Here is a 23,905-nt window from a genome sequence, read left to right on the forward strand (position 1 = left end):
CAAGCTGGCCTTTTAGTTGCAGAACTCCATTTTTGCCTCTCTAGTGCTGGGATTAAAGGCATGTGCAACCATGCCCTGCTTGCTTTTCGTATCTTTTATCATTTATTTTGTTATACATCAGCAAAATTATCAGCAAAACCTTAGGTTCTATGTTATTTGAAATGAGCCACTATGAAAACTTAGTTGTTATTTTTATTTGGTACTGTACGATTATACAAACATGTTTTTCTCCTAAACAGATTATTCCTGGTAAAAAATATGCTGCCAGAATTGCCCCAAATCACTTAAATGTTTATATCAATCTGGCCAACCTCATCCGAGCAAATGAGTCCCGTCTGGAGGAAGCCGACCAGCTGTACCGACAGGCAATAAGCATGAGGCCGGACTTCAAGCAGGCTTACATTAGCAGGTATCCCGATTGACTTTAAAGTTACCACTGTAAACTGAAGCTCTAGCTGCATGGACGTTTCAACAAAATTACCAGTCAAACTTAAGTAATTTGAAATTGACAAGGGAATCATTACAATAGCTGAAAGAGTCTAGAAGCAGCTCCGTGTTAGATCCATTTGTGTCCTGTAAACAATGTTAGTCATTCTCAATCAGCCTCTCTGTCTCTGTCACCTTTGCCACAAAGCAGACTTCTTGGTTGACAGTAAAGAAAAAAAAAAAAGGCCTGACATCATGTTAATATTTTTGTATATTCTCATATAAAAATGTTATCACTTTTATACTCAAGAAACATTGCATGTTAAACTTTTTTGTATACTGAACATGAAGCTCATAATTTATAGCATTGTTTCTCTGAGGGAAGTATATTCTGAATTTAACCTTTTGAGGCTAAAAGATTAAAATCTATTCCTAAACTGGATATTGGGTTGTTGTTGTTGTTGTTGTTGTTGTTGTTGTTGTCCATATCCAGTCCTCAGTCATTTCATAAAGACTCTCAATAATCTCTACATTAAAATAATAACCTTGGTCTCATGCCCAGAAGTTGCTGTATTCATCTTAGTAAAAGTAACTTCACAAATTTTAAGCAAAATGACGTTAAGTTCTCAGACTCAAATGTAGCCATCCTGGACGGATTAGATTTTAAGCTGGTCATTCTAGTGTGTTCCTAAGCTTCCAGCAGGTGGCACAAGTGCTCTCCGGCCAACCATTGGGAAATTCCTTTTTGTCTTTTGGTTTTGAATAGTCATTTATAAGAATACTTTGAAGGAGACGAAGCTAATATTCGAAGAGAGATTTCACATTTCTGTAGTCTCTGCTAATTTGGACAGTGAGACTTATATCAGATGTAAAGACCCAAAATTCCCAGTAACAAGCATATTTTTTCCAGTGTTCCAATGTCATCATCTGATTCACTGATCTGTCACTGTCATTAGCTGCCATGGTGTCATGCAGTCAGTTGTCTCCTCTAAGATTCGCCCAAGAACACATTTTCTGTCACCCTTTCCTGATTACTTCTCTACAATTATCATCCAAACTCAGATATGCAAGTTTTTTTTTATAATACTTGAAAATATATAAGAGTTCAGATTTGAGGCTAATTTCACAAAGCGATTTTTAAGAGACCTTTTAAGAATGTAAGGTAAAAGAAGAAAATAAAGCCATTGTTTGGGAAGACTTACGTCCAGTCTAAAGTGGTGTTTATGAAGTGGCCTAGTAAGACTGTAAGGTAAGCCCTGTCTGTTTTCTTCCCACAGGGGAGAGTTGCTCTTAAAAATGAATAAGCCTCTCAAAGCCAAGGAGGCGTATCTGAAAGCCCTAGAGCTGGACAGAAATAATGCAGATCTGTGGTACAACTTGGCAATTGTTTCGATTGAACTTAAAGAACCAAACGAAGCGCTGAAGAACTTCAATCGGGCTTTGGAACTAAATCCCAAACATAAGCTAGCGTTATTCAATTCTGCTATTTTAATGCAGGAATCAGGTAAGTTTCCTGAAAATAGGTCTATATTGAGCCAATTAGAATACTGCAAAACCCATAACAAACACTTTTTGGAAGGGCTGCTTATAACAAAATTGTGTACATTAGACATCTCACAACAAGACTATTTAAAGTATTTGACATAAAGCTCTTAGAGGTGACACAACAGGCACATGTGACATATTACATGCTCATTTTTCTAGAGTGTTAAAACTTTTCAGATACTCCAGCAACCAGTACTTAACTATTATATAAACATAATAAAACTTCTTGTATAGTAAGTATAAAGTCCAAATAGTGCAGCAGTTGTAGGGGGAAATTTTGTAACTGTGTTTGAGAATCCTCGGGCATTATCATATTTTTAATCTCATGTTACTTTACTTTGACTTACAAGAAAATTCTTTGTGTATCTTTACCTTAGTCAGGGTTTCAATTGCTGTGAAGAGACACCATGACCACAGCAACTTTTATAAAGGAAAACATCTAATTGAAGCTGGCTTACAGATTCAGAGGTTTAGTCTAGTATCATCATGGCAAGAAAAATGGTGGCATGCAGGCAGGCAGGCGTGGTGCTGGAGAAGGAGCTGAGAGTTCTACATCTTGATCTGCAGGCAATAGGAAGTAAATTGTGACACTGGGCATAACTGAGCATAGGAGACCTCAAAGCCCTCCCCCAGAGCGACACACTTCCCCCAACAAGGATACACCTCCTAATAGTACCACTCTCTTTGTGGGCCATTTTCTTTCAAATACCACCACATTCTATTCCCTGGCCCCCAAAGGCTTGTAGCCATACCATAATGCAAAAATGAATTCAGTCCAACTTCAGAAGTCCCAATAGTCTACAACAATCTCAAACTTATTTAAAAGTCTAAAGTTTATAGTCTGTCCTGAGATTCATACAATCTCTTAACTGTAATCTCCTATACAATCAAAATCAAAATGCAGATCACATACTTCACACCAGATATACATTACCATTCCAAAACATAGGGAAGGGAGCATAGTAAGGAAATACTGGACCAAAGCAGACCAAAAACGAGCTAGGCAAACTAAACTATGTGTCTCTATGTCCAATGTTAAAATGCTCTTCAGAACTCCCAACTTCTTCCTACAACACACTTCTTTCTATTAGGCTGGTTCCACTCCCTGTTAGCAGCTCTCTTCAGCAGGTATCCCATGGCTCTGACATCTCCAACATCTTGGGGTCTTCAAGGCAATCCAGACTTCACCTTCACAGCTTCTCAAAATGGCTTCTCTAGGCCTCCATTCAGGGACACCCTGAAACATGCCTGGCCTTGACACCTTTCCTTAGTCATGGAGGAAGATTCTATAAACCCTTTTTTCTATCCTTGACTCTAAAGTCAGAACCACATGGCCAAGCTTCCAAGTTCTGCTGTTTGCTAGGCCTGTCACATGGCCCCTTCATTCAATTATATCTTCACCACTTTCCTGTTTTTGATGGTTTCCTTCACTGCCTAAGCTTGGCTATCTTGAAACTGAATCTGTAGACCAGGCTGGCCTCAAACTCACAAGATCTGCCTGTCTTTGCCTCTGGAATTAAAGGTGTGCACTACCACACTCAGCTCTAAGCTTTTCTTTAATTCCTTTTCACAAGCTGGAAACTTAACTAAGTGGGATCTTGCCCTGATGTCACCACTCCCTTTATTCCATTTCTTAATCAGTTGAACTCCTTGAACACAGGACTTAGTTCCATTGTGCTTCCTGGTACTCTTTTTCTCCTCAAATTGTACATTTTGTATTTTTACTTTCTCAGTTTGCTCCTTTTCATTAAAGTCTTCATTAGAGTTAACACTAGTAACCACACAACAGAGTCTCTACTAGGCAGCTTTGAGATTTCCTTAGTCAATGCAATTAATCCAAAACTTTATTTTAGCCTTAGGCAGACTTTTCAAACAAGGGCAAAAAAGTAGCCACATTCTTCGCCAAAATATCACAAGAACAGTCTCTAGGTCACATATTAATATTCTTCTCCTCTGAAACCTCTTGAACCAGGCTTCTACAGTTCATCAAATCATACTCAGCCACTGTCTTCCATGTTCCTACTAGTATGGCCCATTAAAGCAGCACTTAAAGCATTCAACTGCTTTTCTAACCTATATTCCCAAGGTCCATATTCCTTCAAACAAAAGCATGGCCAAGCCTATCATAGCAATACCTCACTCCTGTCTTAGGGTTTCAGTTGCTGTGAAGAGACACTATGACCACAGCAACTTCTATGAAGAAAACATTTAATTTGGGTAGCTTACAGCTTCAGAGGTTTAGTCCATTATTATCATGGCAGGAAACATGGCAGCATGAAGGCAAACATGGTGCTGAAGAAGGAACTGAGAGTCCTACATCTTGATCTGCAAGCAACAGGAAGTAAAATTGTGACATGGCATAGCATGAGCATAGGAGACCTCAAAGCCCACCCGCAAAGTGACACTTCCCTCAACAAGGCCACACTTCCTAATAGTTTCACTCCCTTCGGGGACCATTTTCTTTCAAACCATAATCTTTATATATATCTTTAAATTTGTTTTTTGAATATTATTGTAATTTCTTATATTTCCTATAATTTAGTAAACTAAGATCTGTAGCTAGAGTTTTCCTGCCTGGCCCACAGTCAGAACAAATCTCTCTCACCCGCTAGTCCCACAGCCGCTCAGACCCAACCAAGTAAACACAGAGACTTATATTGCTTATAAACTGTATGGCCGTGGCAGGCTTCTTGCTAACTGTTCTTATAGCTTAAATTAATCCATTTCTATAAATCTATACCTTGCCATGTGGCTCGTGGCTTGTCAGCATCTTCACATGCTGCTTGTCATGGCAGCAGCTGGCAGTGTCTCCCTCCTCTTTACTGTTCTCTCAATTCTCCTCTGTTAGTCCTGTCTATACTTCCTGCCTGGCCACTGGCCAATCAGTGTTTTATTTATTGACCAATCAGAGCACATACAGACCATCCCACAGCAAAGATCAATCATAATAAATCTGTGTCTTTGAACCATAGTTTATCTAGGAATATTTTCCTTCATAAGATAGCATAAATGATTTATAATATTAATTTTTATGTTGAAAATATCTCCTTTATATAGTCTACTTATGTGTTGAATGTATTTCTTTAAACGTTTGCAGAAGTGAAAGAAACACAAAATTAGAAATATCTTGTAACTTAAGTGGACTTTGCTTTCCCAAATCTTGTATTTGATAGGCTAGAGAATGAGGCCAAAAAGACCTAATGAGTACCCCAAATTTATATAGCTAATGGATAGTAACTTATCTAAGAGCTGAGCCTATTGATTTATTTTCATAATTTCTTCATTAATCATAGTCAATTAAAACAATATAAAGAGGTCTTTATGGTTGATATTTTAAAGGTACAAATCTAAAAACTAGTAGTTTTAGAATCTTAATAATTATGAGGATTGCTCATTGTCCAACACAAGTTCTCATCTAAATGTATGAAAATAAAGAACTTTTAAAAATTCTACTAAAAATTATGTTGGTATTTGGTTTTCAAAAACTTATTTTATAGTTTTATATGTAATAGTGTATTTTTACCATGAAGCTTCCTAAATTTTTTGAGCTCACACACCAAAAACTCCAACTTGGAAATTTATAGTTATTATAATACTTGCTGAGCTTTTTATATGTAGTGTATATGTACATGTACATACATACCCTGTAATTCTTAGAAAATTCAGTAAATTAACCAAGAGAAATTAAAGAACTTGTTTGGTGTATAAACTCAAAATACTAACAGAACTGTGCTTGAATACACATCTTTGAAAATCCTATGTCTTAAACTCTTACCTATTCTTCCTCTAATGCCCTATGAGATTCCAAACTAAAGAAATTTCTCCTGGCTTCCACAGTTCTGAATGACAAGGAAACAAACTTATCACTTGAATGTTTCAAGCTCATTATCTTTCCCATAAAGTTTGATTTCTACTTTTTTATTTACTTACAGAAATAGGTTGCTTTGTTGCTGTATTTTGTAATATGACAACACCTGAAAATGGTTGATTCATTGATAATTTATCTCCTTTAAATAAAATTACTTCTAGGTGAAGCTAAACTCAGACCTGAAGCTAGAAAACGGCTTCTAAGCTACATAAATGAAGAGCCACAAGATGCTAATGGCTATTTCAACTTGGGCATGCTTGCCATGGATGACAAAAAGGATTCTGAAGCTGAGATCTGGATGAAGAAAGCCATCAAATTACAAGCTGACTTTAGAAGTGCTCTGTTTAACCTGGCTCTCCTGTATTCGCAGACTGCTAAGGAGTTAAAGGCATTGCCAATTTTAGAAGAGCTGCTCAGATACTACCCTGACCATACCAAGGGTCTCATTTTAAAAGGAGATATTCTGATGAACCAAAAGAAGGATATACCTGGAGCCAAAAAGTGTTTTGAAAAGATACTGGAAATGGATCCAAGCAATGTGCAAGGAAAGCACAACCTTTGTGTGGTGTACTTTGAAGAGAAGGACTTGCTGAAAGCTGAACGATGCCTGGTGGAAACATTGGCGTTAGCACCTCATGAGGAATATATTCAACGCCATTTGAGTATAGTCAGGGATAAAATTGCCTCTTCTGGTATTGTGGAGCAGCCAGTGTCTCCAGTTGATAAGACTTCCAGTGCAGAAGAAAGAGATGAAATCCCTTCTGATGATGTAAAAGAAATCACAAGTGAACCCAGACCAGCACAAATCATGAAAACAAATAATCATAAAAACTCGAAATCCAACAAGCAATCAACAAAAAGTGCAGACAAAGAGGCCCCCCATAAAACAACAAAAGACATCAAAGAAATTGAGAAGAAACGAGTTGCTGCTTTGAAAAGACTAGAAGAGATTGAACGTATTTTAAATGGAGAATAATACTATTCTCTATCGTGTAACAGTGGTATCAAAGACCTTCAGTCTATAGCAAGCGTTTGCTCATACTGGAAACTGAAAAATGTCAAGAATACATACTGTTTTTTCAGAAACTAATATCCTCTACATGGGGTCAAAACAAGATTTTCATTGGAGACCTATCTGCCCCGTGATATATGTTTTATAAGATATGGCACAAATTTGGTGACTACAGGAGAAATCTTAAATGCCAGGTGACAAACTTGAAACTTTTATTATAGAAAGAAAAGGGTGTGGGATTTTTTTTTGAGGTGGGGGAACAGGAGTGGGTGGACTATCAGATCCATCTACTAATCTGAATTGAAATAATATGGGATATCAAGGAGGAACCCTTGGAGATTAATCCGTTATGTCCTGGGTTTTGTGAATTCCCATTTATGAGCTCTCTTCTCATTTTTTTTTTTTTTTAAAACTCTTGGATCCAGCAATGGATTGATATTCATTGAAGCCATTCTTTTTTTTTTTTTTTCAGTAATTCTTCTCTTAAACCAAGGGGCGTTGTACTACAAATGCATACTGTTTATGTGTTCTTTGAGGTTTAGAAAGAATGGTGGATAAAACATTTTAGAATAAATCATACATCACTCATATAACATAAAGTACGACATAGTAGCTTAGGAGTGCATTTACCTAACTGTGCACTTGTCCTTAACTTCACTCTACACTACAGTCACTAGGCAGGTAACATTTTCTGCATGTTCCTAGTGGTGCTCACTAATACTATATTCTCGGTTTCACACAGTATTCTAATAGGAGCTACATAATCATGACTACTCATTGACTTTTGCTCTCCAAAGTGTTCTGCTTCTTGGCGTATTATCATACTGAAAAGTCCCAGTCATTCTAACTCTGAGCTTTAGAGTAATCATAGTAATCTCTTTCATCTTAGTCTCTCTGGTCTTAAATCGGTTTTCTGTGTCTCAAGTCACATCTTCATCATTCTTAGATATCTAAGCCACTACAGTCAGTCTGTTTGACTGAACACAAAGCAATGTGACATTTATTTTTAAACACTAAATTCTTAATTATATTGTGGTGTATATTTTATTATTTATTTTAACTACTGATCTTTCATAAAAATTGTAAACTTTTAGTTTAAATTGTTAGTTCCCTTGAGTTAACTAATCTCTAATTATATATGACTTAGAAACCATGCTTCTGTAATGTTTTCTAAGAAATCTTTTATAAATAGGTCACAAGAAACATGTTCTGCATTAAAGACCCATTCCTTTTAGTTTCCCAGAGGATCTGACATAGATTTTTTTTTTTTTAAAGATAATTTAATGCCAGCACTGATGCCAGTGGGTGTTAATTCTTGACCCAGGAGATTTTGTTAAACATCAAAGCAATATCTCATTTCAGTTCTTAGAGTATAGCTTTGTGACTTCAGATATGAAGTGGAGAATACCTCATATACTATGACTTGAAAATGAAGTTGTTAGGCTCCATATATCTCTAGAAAAAGGTTTTGCTTGTAATCACTACAGTTAAAATTCCAAGTGGAGAACAGTCCAGTAAGTAAAGTAAAAGGAAACCTTTATGACAGCAAACAAAATAAAAGTTTGAGGACTATTTTAGTAAATTTATATAGCTAGTCGAATGATGAGGATAAATATTAATATTACCCAGTAATTTTTATAGGAAAAAATCCTTTTATTAGCACTCATTATAATGTCTGCCACAAAGAAAGTACTCTTACTTGAATTTTAATTTATTTAAATCAAATCCATCTTGAGTAGCAATTATTCATTATTACCAATCAATGATACTCAACCTCATTTCATAGTAGAATCATATGGGAACTTTCCCACCCATCCCATAACAATTAAATGTAATTTCTAGGAAATTGAACCAGACTTCAGTTTTTCCTAAACTTTTTTGGGTGATTCTGATTTTTACTTAGAGTTAGGGCTACTGGTCTAAATTAGTTCAGGAAAGTTTCTTTATTTCTCCTGTGTTAACTTTGTAAATTAGTAATGCAACCCAATTAAGTTTTGATGGCTTACATCCCAATAAAGAATATGTTTAAGTAGTATATTTTCCATGAAAATTCAAGTAGTAAATTCTATCAAGCTTGCTTATGATTAAATTAATATTTCTCATATGCATTAAATTTTATTTAAACTATTCAGATGAGAAAAGATAATGGATATCCCCCCCAGCTGCCTCAGAGCTGATTTTTGAAGAAGTAGGAATGTGAACATTTTTAAGCCCAATTTATTATCCTATGGTTTAGCACTTTGGACATCTGAATCAGGAAAACAAGACTTGTCACAGAATAGAAGAATACAGTTTTAATTTCAGTGTTTTACAAACCTCCGCAGAAGTCCTAAGCAAAGCTTTGACAATCTTCAAGGAGCCGTGTTCCATCACTCCTTCACGACTTCTCAGAAAGTAGAGTTTCATTCTGGATTCCTCCTGTAGTTGTTTTGTGTTTCCCTGTTCATATTTGCAGTTGGGAATTTTCCAATTTTCCTAGTGAGTAGCCCCACCTGCCAACCCCTCCTTGTTGAGGCTGGGCCTTATATGTTGCCCAAACAGGTCTTGAACCCAAAGGCTCAAGTGATCCTGCCCCAGCTCCTGTGTGACTGGGCCACTGGCATGCACATCTTTGCCCAGTCCCAGTGTGTGATTTTCTGAAGTCGATGACTTAGAGAATAAAGTAACTAAATATATCACTTTGTTTAACAAGTTTGTGTTTGCTATGATGTATTTCATTTGTGAATTACACACTCCTAATAAAACCTCATGCCTTTTCTTTACATCCAAGTTCTCAACTTTTATGTTATGGAATGCTTCTTCAAAGATGCTTTAATGAAAACTATTAAGAATATATAGATTTGTATGTCAATTTATACTTCAAAAATCCATATATTTGTCATATTTATTTTTTTATTTGCATGACCAAATGATATTTAAAATGAGCCCTCAAAATATCTGGTAACTATCAAAACTTGTAACCCATTAATATTAAGGGGTTCATTAAAAAGTAGTTCAAAATTGTATGCATTTTATATTACTATGCTGTTTGTGTGTAGCACATTTCTAAATATTCATTATTAAATTGTTAATTTTTAAAACTTTCAACCTGATTGCCTTTTGATGTTAAAATGAAATGCAAAGTTTTGTATATAACAGGTCTGCCTACAGAATGAAATGAATGAGCTGATGTGTAATTTGTTAGAAGTTACCTTTGAAAAGTATACGTTATAAAGTAATTCCTGGTAATGATATATTCTTAAATGTTGGTGACAGAAGCCAAAATAAGAAAATAAAAACACTAAACTCAAACTTGGAATTTTATATAAAGTTTACTTCTGCATCTGTTCAGGTTCAAATCCAAGTTGTCACCCTGACTATAACATAGTGTAAGTTGTTTACCTTGTTTCCTCAGTCTCCTTGTATGCAAATTATTCTTCTTAAGGTTTTTTAAAGAGTTGATATATTTATATTGCACAGAACAATTTCAGGTGCTTAGTATATAGACTTAGTTGTTAGACTAAACACAAGGCTTAAGCTGTAATGGGCAAATGCAACTTGACTTATATACATGCCAGCATAAATATTAGTGATGTTCTAACAGCAAACAAATAGTTAGATTTAACACTAATGCTTATGCAGAGATAACCTAAAGGAAATGATACTCTGGGATAAGTTAAAATGAAAACTAAGCTTCAACTTGCACTACTGTACTACCTTGTTCATTTACTGCTAGCAGGGATATAGCAAAAGATAATTTGAAAAGGTCTCAAGGCTATATCTAAAACAGATTCTTTAAAACACACTTCATCAAAAACATCTCTGTGTTTATAATGAAGTAGATATTTCCCATCAAAAAGGAATTTATGTTCTATAAGAATTTGGTGCCTTTCTACTTCTGCTTTGAATAAAGTGGATCTCAAAAAAATCCTTGTACTTTATCTTTTCTTAAAGACTTCAGTGATCAGAACTTAGTAACCTATACTTTTATCTCTTCCATGCCTTTAGTTGGGGTTATCGAAAAAGTGACTAAGCAAAACTTTTAACGATGAATGAGGAGATAGATTTTGCTAGCAGTCTCAAAGATCAAAAGAGCTGATTACCTTGTATATTACAGACAGCAGAGAACTATTTCAGTGATCAGGAGTTTCTTTGGTTACTTTCTAACAAAGAAGAAATGTCTCAGGAAGTTTTCTGGCTAAAACAAGCCCACTTCTGACTATGGTGCAGATATTGCTGCATCATGGCAGGCCAGATGGCTGACCTTGGGAGAGAAACAAAGTTTCAAGTCTCCAATCCATGAATCCAGTTTTCTACGGATGATCACATACACACCCACTTCCAAACCAGTGACCAGTGGGTAAATTTAAGAATGCTAAATATAAGAATTAGGAATCTATATAGTGCTAATGAGAAGCAGAAAGGGAGGGTGCTGGCCACTTTTGCCACTAGGACATGCCTAAGGAAGAACAAGAGAGAAAGGATTGATCTTGGCTTAGGATCTCTGAAGTTTCAGCCCACCATGGCAAAGTGGGCATGCCTAAGCAAAATCATGGTGGCCAGGGAGCAGTGGGAGATGATGCTTAGACTTTATGGACTCTTTCATTCCCCCTTTTTATCAATCCAGTATGGTGTCACCAATATTCAAGGGACCCCATAATTATTTCCTTCAAGTAGGTAAGATTAGCCATCATAGGGAGTTAGTGCAAATAGGAGAGCTTGCTGATGGTTTGTTTAGTCAAAACATTGACAAAGTTTAAGATGTTAATCTGCTGAAATAAACATGAGGAATCTTACATTAAAAGCAAGTATTGGGGAAAAAAAGTTATTTTAAGCCATCAGAAGAGACTAGTGATGGAGAGAAGGGCAAACAAAAAAATACAATATTGCAAAGATGTTAAGTAATGGCTAATTAGCAAAATTACAAAGTATACAAATAGATTAAACCTAATTACTAGAGGCTTAATTTCTCATTTTAACAGTATTTACTCTTCAAATAGATATTTGTTTAGTTAGAAATACAAAGGTCCATTAGTTTGCCTATAAAATACATTTGAGGAAATAAGGGTTAAAGCAGCAACATGACCAGGAAATAATGAACAAAAAGCAAGCTACTGTAACACTTTTCATGACATTAAATTTCAAGGCCACAGTGAATGAGAGAAAAGGAAACTGTATATTGGTTGAGTAACACAAAGGTAGCCATGATGAATGTATGAATGCCAATCTATAATATAACTTAAAGGAAGCCACTGAATTCTAAGCTGATAAGTTCTTTAAAGATCCATAACACATCATTAGGAATCGATATCCCAAAACTGGATCTGGTACAGAGGCAAAATATTCACTGTTACAGATGGAAAAGGGGTGCACTGAAGGGCTTTTTAAAAATATATTGAAAACCTGTGAATGCAATGAGAATTACAAAGATTAGAATCCAGGTGGGAGAGGGGCCTCCATAGAAGAGCTAATTTGGGGTACGTTTTTTGCTTTGGAGCATTTTTGAGTTCTGTATAGAATACATATTTGACTCATTCTGTGCAGAAAATGTAGTGACTTGTGTTCATGGTACTAAAAGGTACTTTGCATACTACTAGAGGAGAAAGGTAAAAACCAACCCAACTCAAAACCCTCCAATCTGCAACAGTGACGTGCCTGCATTATATGCTGGAGCAATAATGGCACAAACATGGGTGTAACCAACCAATATCTGACTGGATTTAAGGCCCACTCTATGAGATGGAACCCATGCCTGACACTGATCATGGCCAAGAACCGGAGACTAGATAGGCCATGGGCATAACTGAAAACTAAATACTATGATTCTGCCAAACATACATAGCAATAAAATGCCTCCTAACAACATTCTGCTGTACCCATAGATCACTGTTTCACTCAGCCACCATCAGAGAAACTTCTTCCTATGATAGATGGGAGCTAATACAGAGACCCACAACTGGACAGTGTACAAAGGGAGAGACTTTGGAATACTCAGTCCTAAATGGGATGTCTTCATCAATTTCCTCACCTCAGAGCTCAGGGAACTCTCTGGAAGGGAGGGAGAAAGAGTGTGAGAGACACAAGGACTGACACACATACAAATTCACAGAGATTTTGGTAACATACACAGGGCCTGCACAGGTCCAAGCCTGATGGGGTCACAGCATGGAGAAGTAGACAGGAGCTCCCATAAAATCTTGTCTTTAGTGGAGTCTCACTGGGTATATTAAACCACTTAAGGGCAGGCCTGATGCCCAGCAGGAGATGGCTAGCAGAAAACAAACTCAGTGGTAGTTGTAGATTTTTTTTTTTTTTTTTTTTTTTTTATCTTGCTGGCCTTTTGTTTGCATAGTATGGTTTCTGGTTCTGTGTCTTTATGGGGTTTTGTTTTCTATGTCTTCTGTGTATTTGTTTCCTATGCCTTTTCTTTGGATTTTTTTCCCTTTGGTTTGCTTGTGTTATTTGCTTGTTTCTAGAGAGAGATAGAGACAATGAAGGCATAGCGTTTGATGAGTAGAGAGGTGGAAAGGATCTGGGAGGAGATATAGTGTATGAAAAATGTATGTAAGGAAGTGATTGCTATTAAAAATAAAAACTTGCTTCCGTCATAAAGGCAAAATAAGTGACCTATATAAGAGTATGGAGTCATAGGAAGAAGTGAAGGGTAGAAGTGATATGCCAATATAAAATAATTCTTGCTGTAATGAAATGTGGTATGACGACATATGCGAGAAATGTATTTTATGTGTAATTAAAATCTCATAATAGTCTAGGAAAGGAATTAAAGTGCTATGGAGTTCTGTTTTCCTTAAGTGATAATGACAATAAATAATTAAAGGCAGGATAACTCACTAAAAATACTAAAAGAATGTGTTGTACGCAAAATATATGACATAAATATATGAATATTAATAGGCTAATAAAATGTCTAAAAGGTTGTTCCTACATACTAACAGTGGGCTGGGAAAATCTGCAGTAGTATCAAACATCCATTGACAAATATAACAAAACTTGTACAAGACAACTATACTGAAAACTATGAACATGGAAATAGGAGATAGCTTAGCAAATAATATGCTTGCTCCGCGATCATAGAGAGTTCAGATACCCATGTAAACAGTCTGTTGTGGCAACACACTCCTGTAATCCTAGCAATGGAGAGGAAGACAGGTGGGTTCTGAGAGGTCTAGCCATTCCATGAGTTCCAGATTCAATGAGAGACCTTGTCTCAAATATAGATGAATGGATAGATGGATGGATGGATGGATGGATAGGGATGGGTGGATGGATGGATAGATAGATTGATTGATTGATTGATTGATAGATGATAGATATTAACAATAAAAAGGGAAACACTTGTAGAACCCTGGCCTACACACACACACACACACACACGTATGCACACACATGCATCATATACACAACTAAACACAGAACATTGCTGGAAGATATGAGATGTATTAATAAACACCTCACATGTACACACCTCCTACTACAACTAAATTTAAAAGCACTAATAATAAAGTATTTTTATTCACTGCTGGTAGGAGAGAAAATTAATAGAAAGCCCCTTTAAAAACCCTCTTGGAGCTGGGCGGTGGTGGCACACGCCTTTAATCCCAGTACTTGGGAGGCAGAGCCAGATGGATCTCTGTGAGTTCAAGGCCAGTCTGGACTACAGAATAAGTTCTAGGAAAGGCTCCAAAACTACATAGAGAAACTCTGTCTCAAAAAAAAAAAAAAGAACAAAAACAAAAAAAAAAAACCAACTTGGAAATATGTAATAAAGTTAAATACATAGCTATCATTTAACTGATAGATAGCTTCAAAGCCTCAAGAATCTATGACTCCTAGTACTCTTAGACTTGTACATTTCCCACAACTTCTTCACTTTAACTGACAGAGTACAGTCATAGCATGCAATATGTATGACTAATGAGATAAAAGTGTGACCTCTGTCTTATAGCAGACTTCGGTAATTGGGGGTATTAATAAAGCAAGCTAACAGTTAAACTGAGGGGAATGGAGAAGTTGAGGCAATCAAGCCACTGACTCACCTGTTTCAGAAAATCTGGAACATGGGAAGACAATGCTCTCAACAGCACCAAGAACAGCATATTACTTTCTAATTCCTTGAATTCTTGCAGTGAACTCCCATTATTGAAGGCACATTGGATGCTCCACATTGGTGCATGTGTATTTCTGTGTAACTCATGGAGAGTAAAAGTTCTAAAAGTCAGTCAATAAACTATTTGTAACGGGCTGTAGCTCCTTATCTGGTTCAGAAAAATAAATGGAATTTAACAAATTGTTTTTCTAAATCTATGATAGTTTAATATTTATTATGCCAAAGGTTGTTTGCTAGTTGCGTTGTATTTAAGAAACTTTTAGATAATATTACTGCTTATTGACACCCATTATCCTGTATATTCTAAGTATTTTTCTTACTTGACCCTCACATCTAAAACAGTGGAATTATCTCCATTCCCAAAGTGTTAAAGTTGAAATTTACAGAGGTTAAATAAAAGAACAAAGGATACAGCTCTTGGCAAATTTAGAACATAAAGTTAGATGTATCCGACTATGAAGTCTGTTTGTTCCACTATGTCTCCCATTTATCATAATGAGTGCCAATTACATGCTAAATTTTATATTGGGCTAAGGCTCTTGTCATATTTATTTCATAGTGTCAAAATGAAAATGAAGAACATCTAAAAACATACTTTAAGTTAAATAGTTGATCACCAACTCATATTAGAGGATGTAAGTATGTTGACCTTTATGGATAGAAAGTAGCTTAAAGCCATTTTATAGTCATTTTCCCATAAACATTTGGGGGGATAATACATGGAATTTACAGATTATTTACACTATTCTCTTTCTTTAAAGCTACAGTTTAATCAAGTAATATCAATGTGGAACACTAGTGTATAGCAATTATACAAGAAAAAGTGTTTGACTCAAATAGCAATGCCCAGAGCACACTCAGATAATAAAGTAAGAACACCCTAAATGCTATCTCATTTAATCCTCCTAATGTCCCAAAAGTACCCACTTAAGTCAGAAATGTATTCCATTCTCCACATGTAGGACATAAGGCTTGGAGAGTTTAGCGTGCATCGGAATGCATATCAGTTCAATGAACTATGCTGGTAAAATACTCAAGGTAGATACAATTTAGTTTATGAATTATCATATGTGTTTCTTTTCCAGTTAGTTTTACATCCCTTTAGTACGGTGATTTTAGTAGACTAAATAATATCTCCTTTAAAAGCTCCACATCTAGTCCCTGAATCTGTGGATATATTATCTTTATTGTTATTAATATATTGTTATTAATTATATTATCAAAGGTCCTTACAGATATGATTAAGTATCTTGGATGAGAAGATTATCTTAATAGACCCAGTATCATCACAAGTGTTGTATTTTAAAAAAACAGCCCCAGGGAGGCCTTGGTGGGTGGAGCCAAGGGGCCAGTGGAAAGTCGCTCACCTGCAGGCAAAGTTTTATTATTAAAGGAGGAAGGGAGAAGGGAAGAGGTGGAGAGGGGAGGGGAAGGGAGGGGAGGGGAGGGGTGTGTGTGTGCACCCTGGTGGCAAGATAGAGGAAGGAAGAGGGAGAGAGAAAGAGAGAGAGGAGGGGGAGGGGTTTTCTCTTAAAGAAGACTTTACTTAAAATGACATTGTCAGGACTCAGGGCAGGTCCCCCAGGGGCGGGTCTGAATGCTAGCAACCAGAGGCTTTGTAACATGACCCAACAGTTCCATGTGCCTAACGCTGATGTGTTCCTGATGGCATGCTGCCTGGACATGGATGTGTTATTCCCACTAACATCACTTGCCTCATGAGCCCGCAATCAGTCACGGGGCGTTCAAGTAGATGATTGAATCTGCCATGAATGTAGCTTGCTTGTTTGCCCTTATGGAACTCTCGTGGAGCTGTTGAGTGTGCACAACCAGGAAACACTTTGCTTCTGACTGTTCTCTACTGGACAGTCGCTGAGGTTCTGAAAGGCCTAAGATCCAAGCTGGGCTCATCCAGAGGACAGAGCTGGTGGAACTCAGGAACTCAAATAGGGAGCCACTCTTAAAGCCACTCTGGTATTGCCTATGTGTTAAACTCTAAAAGCAAGTCCAGTTGTCGCTGGACTACAAGAACATTTTTTTGCAGGGCAGGCAGCATGAGGAAAGGTTGATGAGAGCTACTTCCCAGCAGATGGAGAAGGATGCTGCTGTCTTTCTGGGAGCACAAACTGGGTAAACCTTCCTAGCCCTGTTGTTCCTGTCCGCATGGAAGAATTCTGAGGGAGCCTAAATTTAGATACAGGACAGAGGTTGAAGAGAATAAATAGATCACTTGACTGACAGCTTCAGGCTAAACCAGCACATAAATAAATAAAAATATCCTCATACACATGTTTTGTTTTGAGACAGGGTTTCTCTGTGTAGTTTTGGTGCCTGTCCTGGATCTTGCTCTGTAGACTAGGCTGTTCTCGAACTCACAGAGATCCACCTGGCTCTACCTCCCGAGTGCTGGGATTAAAGGTGTGCACCACCACGGCCAGATGTCTGTTTTGTTTTGAAACATGATCTCTATGTGTAACCCTGACTGGCCTAGAACTCACTATGTAGACCAGACGGGCCTAAAATTCACAGAGATCTACCAGCTTCTGCTCCCAAGTGCTGGGATTATAGATTTGGGCCACCACGCCTGACTGCACATACATTTTTATGAATAAATACATATGTCTTTGTGTTTTGCCTTAATTTGGAAGGGGGAAATTTATTTAATAGACCAAAGCAATGAGTCCGTCAAGCCCAGTTTGGTGAACCAGTGAGTTTTGGGGCGTTACTTATAGGCTAATAGGTGATCCCAAAATAGTTATATCATCAAAATATCCCCTCACAGCCCAGGTGAGAATTCCCAAAAGCTATGTCACCAGAGTCCCTTTTAGGTAATTTATAGACAGCTACACAACCAAGGAGTGCATCTCCAAGTAACTGTTTACCTGCTGTGAATGCTGAGAAGAAGTGGGACCTGGTGAGGAACAGGTACCTGTGAAAGCTTATGAGCCTGGTGATCGCTGTGATTCCCAGGAGATCTCCAGAATGCCCAGGTCTTTCCAAGAAATGTTAATAGACCCATTTTCATGAGGGTCTCATGGATGAACACAACAGCCCCAATTCAAGGCAGCAATGGTCACATCCAACCCAGACAAAGAGCTACAAAGCAAAAGACACAATGCCGTCAGCTCAGCAGCATTCACAATATTGAAAACAGAAAATGATGCGAATATACTATACTCAAAGTATGTTGCTTGGAGAAATGGGTAGATTTTTTTTCAAGGGTATGCATACATACTATGATTACTTAATCACTTAATCACTAGGTCTATGTATAGATCATGTATATATGTACATTTATTACAATTCATGGAAAAAGTTTCCCATTGCTAATTTCAACCAATTCAATTACAGGTGATTTTTATTTTTCACTTCACATCTCAATGTTTTATTGTTTAAAATATGAATAAATATTCCTTCCTGATGATCAAAAGAATTAGAGGAAAAACATAATTTACCAAACACAATTATACTCACCCCCAACTCCAAATCTCAAGTGTTCAGCCTAAGAAAACGCTACTGCCTCATTTTTACATATCTATAAAAATAGAAAAGCCTTCTCTTGGCCTCTAAAGTCAGTTCACATCTGGTCTTAAGTACAGCATTGACGTCATTATCTCTACATCCCATGAGTCTTCTATTCAGAAGAAATTGAGGAAAGGCCAAGCTTCTTTTTCCCCTCTGCTGAAGATTTTTTTCTGAACACATCACCTCTTCCGTTCAGCTAAGAAAGCTGCTGCTCTCTGAGATTGCCCTGAGTTGTGCAGCGGTCACTTCTGGCCTCCTGCTCCAGCCAGCTGTGTGTTTCCGTTACTCCAGGCAAACATTCCTTACAAGCAGCACACATGGTCCCTCTACTTTCCCTGTGTTGGCACTCAGAGGAGTTGGCTGTAGAAGAAACTGATAAAGAAGGGGATAAAGAGAAATTTATAAAGCATCACAGGAGAGCTAGTATATGGGCATGACGAGCGTAATTAGGTATTCTTTGCACATAGCGTTTACAAATCATAATTCTTGATTTGATGAAAATCCACAATGACAAATTTAAAGACATTTGAAGCTTAAACCTCATAAAAAACTTAGGATAAAGAAAAAGTATAACAAAATGGATGTATGAGCATATAGATTGATAAATATTGGTGATAGGTAATGGATCATAGTTTGTGTCCTTTTAATTTTGCATTTGTGGAACTCTGATCATCTATGACTCTGAAAGCACACTAAAATAGATTCCATCAAAACTTTTCTTCTGGAAAAACTTGAATGCACTGGAAAATGGCAATTCATTTAAGTAGGCTAATTATGATTGCTAGTGTTAATTGTCAACTTGTCAAAATCTAGATAGAGTCACTTACGAGATGTGCCCATTGGCATGTCCACTGTGGGTGACACTATTCCTTGGTCGGGAGTCTGCTGGACTGCATAAATGGAAAGGGAGAACTGAGAAGCAACGTGCATCTTCTCTCATTGTTTTCTGATTTGAGGTGTGATGTAATCAGTAGCTTCAAGTTACTGCTGTCTGAACTCCCCCACCCTGATGGACTGTGGGTTGAGCTGTGAGCTAAAATCAACCTTCCTCCATTAGTTTGCTATCCTAACTCGGATCAATTGGTAATTGCTACTTGGAGTCCTGTGCTAACGTATCCTTATTCAGGAAAAAGAACTTTGATCAATGAGCAATGGGCAAGAGATAAGAGTGTTCGTGCATGTTATCCATGGGCATAACCTCTAAAACAGTTAGATAAAGAGAATGTAAGAGGTACAAGACTATATGAACTTTTTTCTTTTGCTCTTTCATTCTCTGACTCCCGTCTCTTCATGCAGAGTCTGTGTATTGGATAACACCCCAACGCGATGTTTTTCTTCATAGTCAAGTTCTATATAAATTCACTTTGATATATTAAAGTACCTTTAGCTACTTCAACATAAATAAAAAGATTGTATTATTGTTCTTCATTTTAGTGAATAAGCAAAGGCAACTAGTTTATTTTTTTCTAGTAGCTAGATAAGCTGAATGTCCTTGGATAATGCTTCAGTTTGGCTACAAGCTTACAATATGAGACATTTTCAGAATCAGAAATCAGGGGAGTTATTTGGCTGAGTGTTGGCAAAACAAGATATCACATAGAGGTTTGCTAAAAGTTCCTTTGTGGTAAATTCAAACATATACCATATTATTAACTGTGTCTTGGCAGGTCATTTTCTTCTTTTATAAACACTCAAAAAGCAGCTCTGGTTTATTTAATTCCCAGAAAAGAAAAATTGGAAGCCTTTAGCCTGCTTAATATCAAAACCCACCTGACCCACAAGCAAATCTGGAGAAATGCTGCAGAGCACTTTGAGTTACATCATCCTGTACACTTTGAGTTACATCATCCTGTACCTAAACTCTTGACTACAAATGAAACACAAGATTTTTAAAGGCCTATATAAAGGTATTTGTTCCACTATCATCTCTTCCTTTAACCTTTTCTCAGACTTCATGTTTTCTAACACCCTTCAGGAATCCATAGGACTGAATTTCTGATTCTTTGTTTTTCTCTTTAACATGACTTTTGAATAGCACTTCCATTCCTGTGTGAATTTATCCACTTTGGTGAGCGGGTGACTAAATGTCTGCCTTAAGTTCCAAACTGTCCAATTGTCTGTCTGTATTTCAGTCATGTTCAAAGCAAATACTAAACTGTTATCTACCATACCAAACATTGGACTTTTTTCTTTCTTCCCAGAGAATAGCATGTTTCAAAAGAAATATATTCTAATTGTCTCCTTTTCTATTATAACCATCCCTCATTTGGACTTTTAGAATTAATCTGCTGGTTAGTTTTTTGTCAGTTTGACACAAACCAGGGTCATCTGGAAGAGGGAGCATCAGTTGAGAAAACATCTCCATCAGTTGGCCTTTAGGGAAGTCTGAGGGGCCATTTTTTAATCAATGGTTGATGTGGGAGGGCCCCGTTAACAGCGGGCAGTGCCACCCCTGGGCAAGCAGTCCAGCAGAATTGGACGTTAGAAAATAAGCTGGTCAGCAGATTTCATCCATGGTCTCTGCTTTATTTCCTGCCTCCTTTTAGTCATGATCTTTATCAAAGAAATAGAGAACAAACTGAGACGTTTAGTTAACATGATCAAAGGGTAGTCCTTTCCTGAACCCCACTCACTTTTGTGTCTTATTCCTGAATTCCATTTGAATACACTAAATAGTATCCCATTATCACAGAAAACATTCAATTTATTCTTGACTCTATGAGTTTTCTTCTGACTACATGGGGTTCTTTTAGTTTGTAATGGTTTGGGATTTAATTTACATTTCTTACTTTGTAGGATTTTGGTTTCCAGGAAGCAGACATTCCCAGAAGATTTTTTTTTTATTCTTTGCTCTCCTTGTCTCTCCCCATGATGTGACCTTCCAGATGTTGGTGCTTTTCCTTGAACATCCATCAGTGAATCTAATATTTGAGGTTTTGCATCTAGCAACATCTTGGAACTGAACACATTTAGTACATATCAAAGCATTACTTCAATGACATTTTAAAGCCTGTTAAAAATATTTTACCATTTGGAATTTGGCTAGAACTCTGAGACTTGGACAAAAATAAAAATAATAGTTCCTTTTTGTCATGAAGGTTTGCATAATTTTTGAAAACCTTATGGTATTATTCTCTTACATATAGGGTTATTCTCTGATATTGTATAAGAACATTCTGCTGAATTACATGAGTTTTATGAAGATAATTATTCGGCTTCTTTTGAGTGAAGATTTCTTGTATATAAAATTATAAACTTCCATGAAATGTTGAGAAATTTTAGTTACCCTTTCAATGTGAAAAATATTTTCAGCACAACTTTGATTTTACCAAGCTGGGGCACTAAGGAATCTATTGTAGGATTTATTAAATGTATATTAGATTTTTTTATTAATACTTTAAGTGGCTACAGAGATAAAAAATAGCACAATTATTATTTTACAGTTTCATTAGTCAGAGGGCAAAAGATGTTGTACTGAACTACACATCAAGATGTTAGTAGTGACGGATCCCTTTCTGGGGCTCTCAGACAGAACTCACTTCTTCCCCTTTCCTACATTTAGAGGCCTTCTAAATTGTTTGGCTTTTCCTTTCTTCCTCCATTATTAAATTGAATCACAGTGGACCAAGTCTTAGTCATGTTTCACCTCATGGCATCCTTTATCACCCTTCCTACATCTTTCTGACCAAGCTAGGAAGAATTCTTTTTTTTTTTTTTTTGAATGACATGTAAAATTAGATTGAGTGAGTCCCTCAATCTGTATTTTACCAATAATGTAGTCTTTTGTCCTTAATGGTATACTTTCTACATATAATTTTTTAAGTGTGTGTGTGTGTGTGTGTGTGTGTGTGTGTGTGTGTGTGTGTGAGAGAGAGAGAGAGAGAGAGAGAGAGAGAGAGAGAGAGAGAGAGAGAGAGAGAGAGAGAGCTGGGAGATGGTGTTGGATCCCCTAGAGCTGGAGTTGCAGGGGGGTGTCAGTTGCCTGATGTGGGTGATGAGAGCTGAACTCTGGTCCTCTGGAAGAGCAGAAAGTTCTCTTAACCACTGAGCCATCTCCCAAGTCACCACATATAAATATTTAAAGCTATGATGCAGTGTTCTACAAAGCCTCAGCTTTGAATCCATTTTAAGTGTGGAGAAGAGATTGTTTAGTCTTAAACTTGGTCTTTTTTCTTGAAGTCAATTTAAAGATACCATTTTATTGTAACTGCCTTTGGTCATTTTATCACAATGAATAACATAAGGAAAATATACTATAAAATACAATAAGGTAGAAATATCTGCTTTTTCCAATTGTAGAAAAGATCAAAGAATGTTTCTCACACTTAAAGAAATGCTCAACATCCTTAATCATCAGGGAAATACAAATCAAAACTACTTTGAGATTTTATCTTTCACCTGTCAGGATGTCAAAAATCAGTAAAACAAATGATAGCTCATGCTGGTCAGGATATGGAGTAAGGGGAAACACTCCTTCATTGCTGGTGAGAGTGCCAACTTTTACATTCAGTATAGCAATCAGTGGTGTTTTCTCATAAAAATGGGAATCAATCTACCTTAAGACCAGTTAATCCACTCTTGAACATATACCCAAAGGACATTTCATCCTACCACAGAGACACTTGCTCATCCATGTTCATTGCTGCTCTATCTATAATACCCAGAAATTGAAAACAACCTAGATGCCTTTCAATGGATGAATGGATAAAGAAAATGTAGCACATTTATACAATAGAGTATTACTTAGCTATTAAAAAAATAATGAAAACATAAAATTCACAGGTAAATGGATGTAACTGGAAAGAAAAATCAACATGAGTGAGGTAACTCAGACCCAGAAAGACAAACGTGGTATATATTTACTTATATGATCCACATTTGCTGCTAAGTTAAAGATAACAAAGCTACAATCCACCAAACCACAGAGGTTAGGTATAGAGTAAGAGGTTAGGTGGGACAGATAGATATCCCTAGGAAAAGTTAATATAATAGATGATTATGGATAGATTGGGGGAGGGTCTGGGATGGGAAGATAAAGTGGGGAGGGGAGGGAAGAGGGGATGAAAGACAGAATAGGGAGAGAGACAGCTAATATTAAGGGCCATTTGAGGGGTGGTATGGAAACCTAAAACAGCAGAAGCTTCATAAAATATATACATATATAAAGGCAATCTAAATAAAATTGCCAAATAATGGGGGAGAGGAGAGAGAGCCCCAATTGACCACCTCTTGTCACCAAATGAAGCATCCGGTATCAGGAATGGGTTACATCTAATTGAGTTGTTGACCAAAGGGATCCATGGGAACTCCCAAACAAGCCAGGCTATTGCCAAGACTATTATATTGCTCTCCAAAATCTGACAGCAAGGCCTCAGTGCTGAAAACAACACACAACTCGTTGAGCATGAGGTAGAGCTGATGC

General features: G+C 36.9%; 1 protein-coding gene across 1 annotated transcript in view; it reads left to right on the forward strand.

Annotated features, from left to right (window-relative positions):
• The window catches only part of Tmtc3 (transmembrane O-mannosyltransferase targeting cadherins 3), a 52,691-nt gene extending 41,933 nt beyond the window's left edge, over positions 1–10,758 (forward strand). The window contains exons 12-14 of the mRNA XM_028889972.2: positions 240–409; positions 1,704–1,930; positions 6,001–10,758. Of these exons, the coding sequence (XP_028745805.1) occupies positions 240–409; positions 1,704–1,930; positions 6,001–6,815 (1,212 nt within the window). The 3' untranslated portion in view covers positions 6,816–10,758. The remainder of the gene's footprint in view (positions 1–239; positions 410–1,703; positions 1,931–6,000) is intronic.
• Positions 10,759–23,905: the final 13,147 nt, after the last annotated feature.

This window comes from Peromyscus leucopus, chromosome 18, assembly GCF_004664715.2.
Source record: "Peromyscus leucopus breed LL Stock chromosome 18, UCI_PerLeu_2.1, whole genome shotgun sequence".
Taxonomy (NCBI): domain Eukaryota; kingdom Metazoa; phylum Chordata; class Mammalia; order Rodentia; family Cricetidae; genus Peromyscus; species Peromyscus leucopus.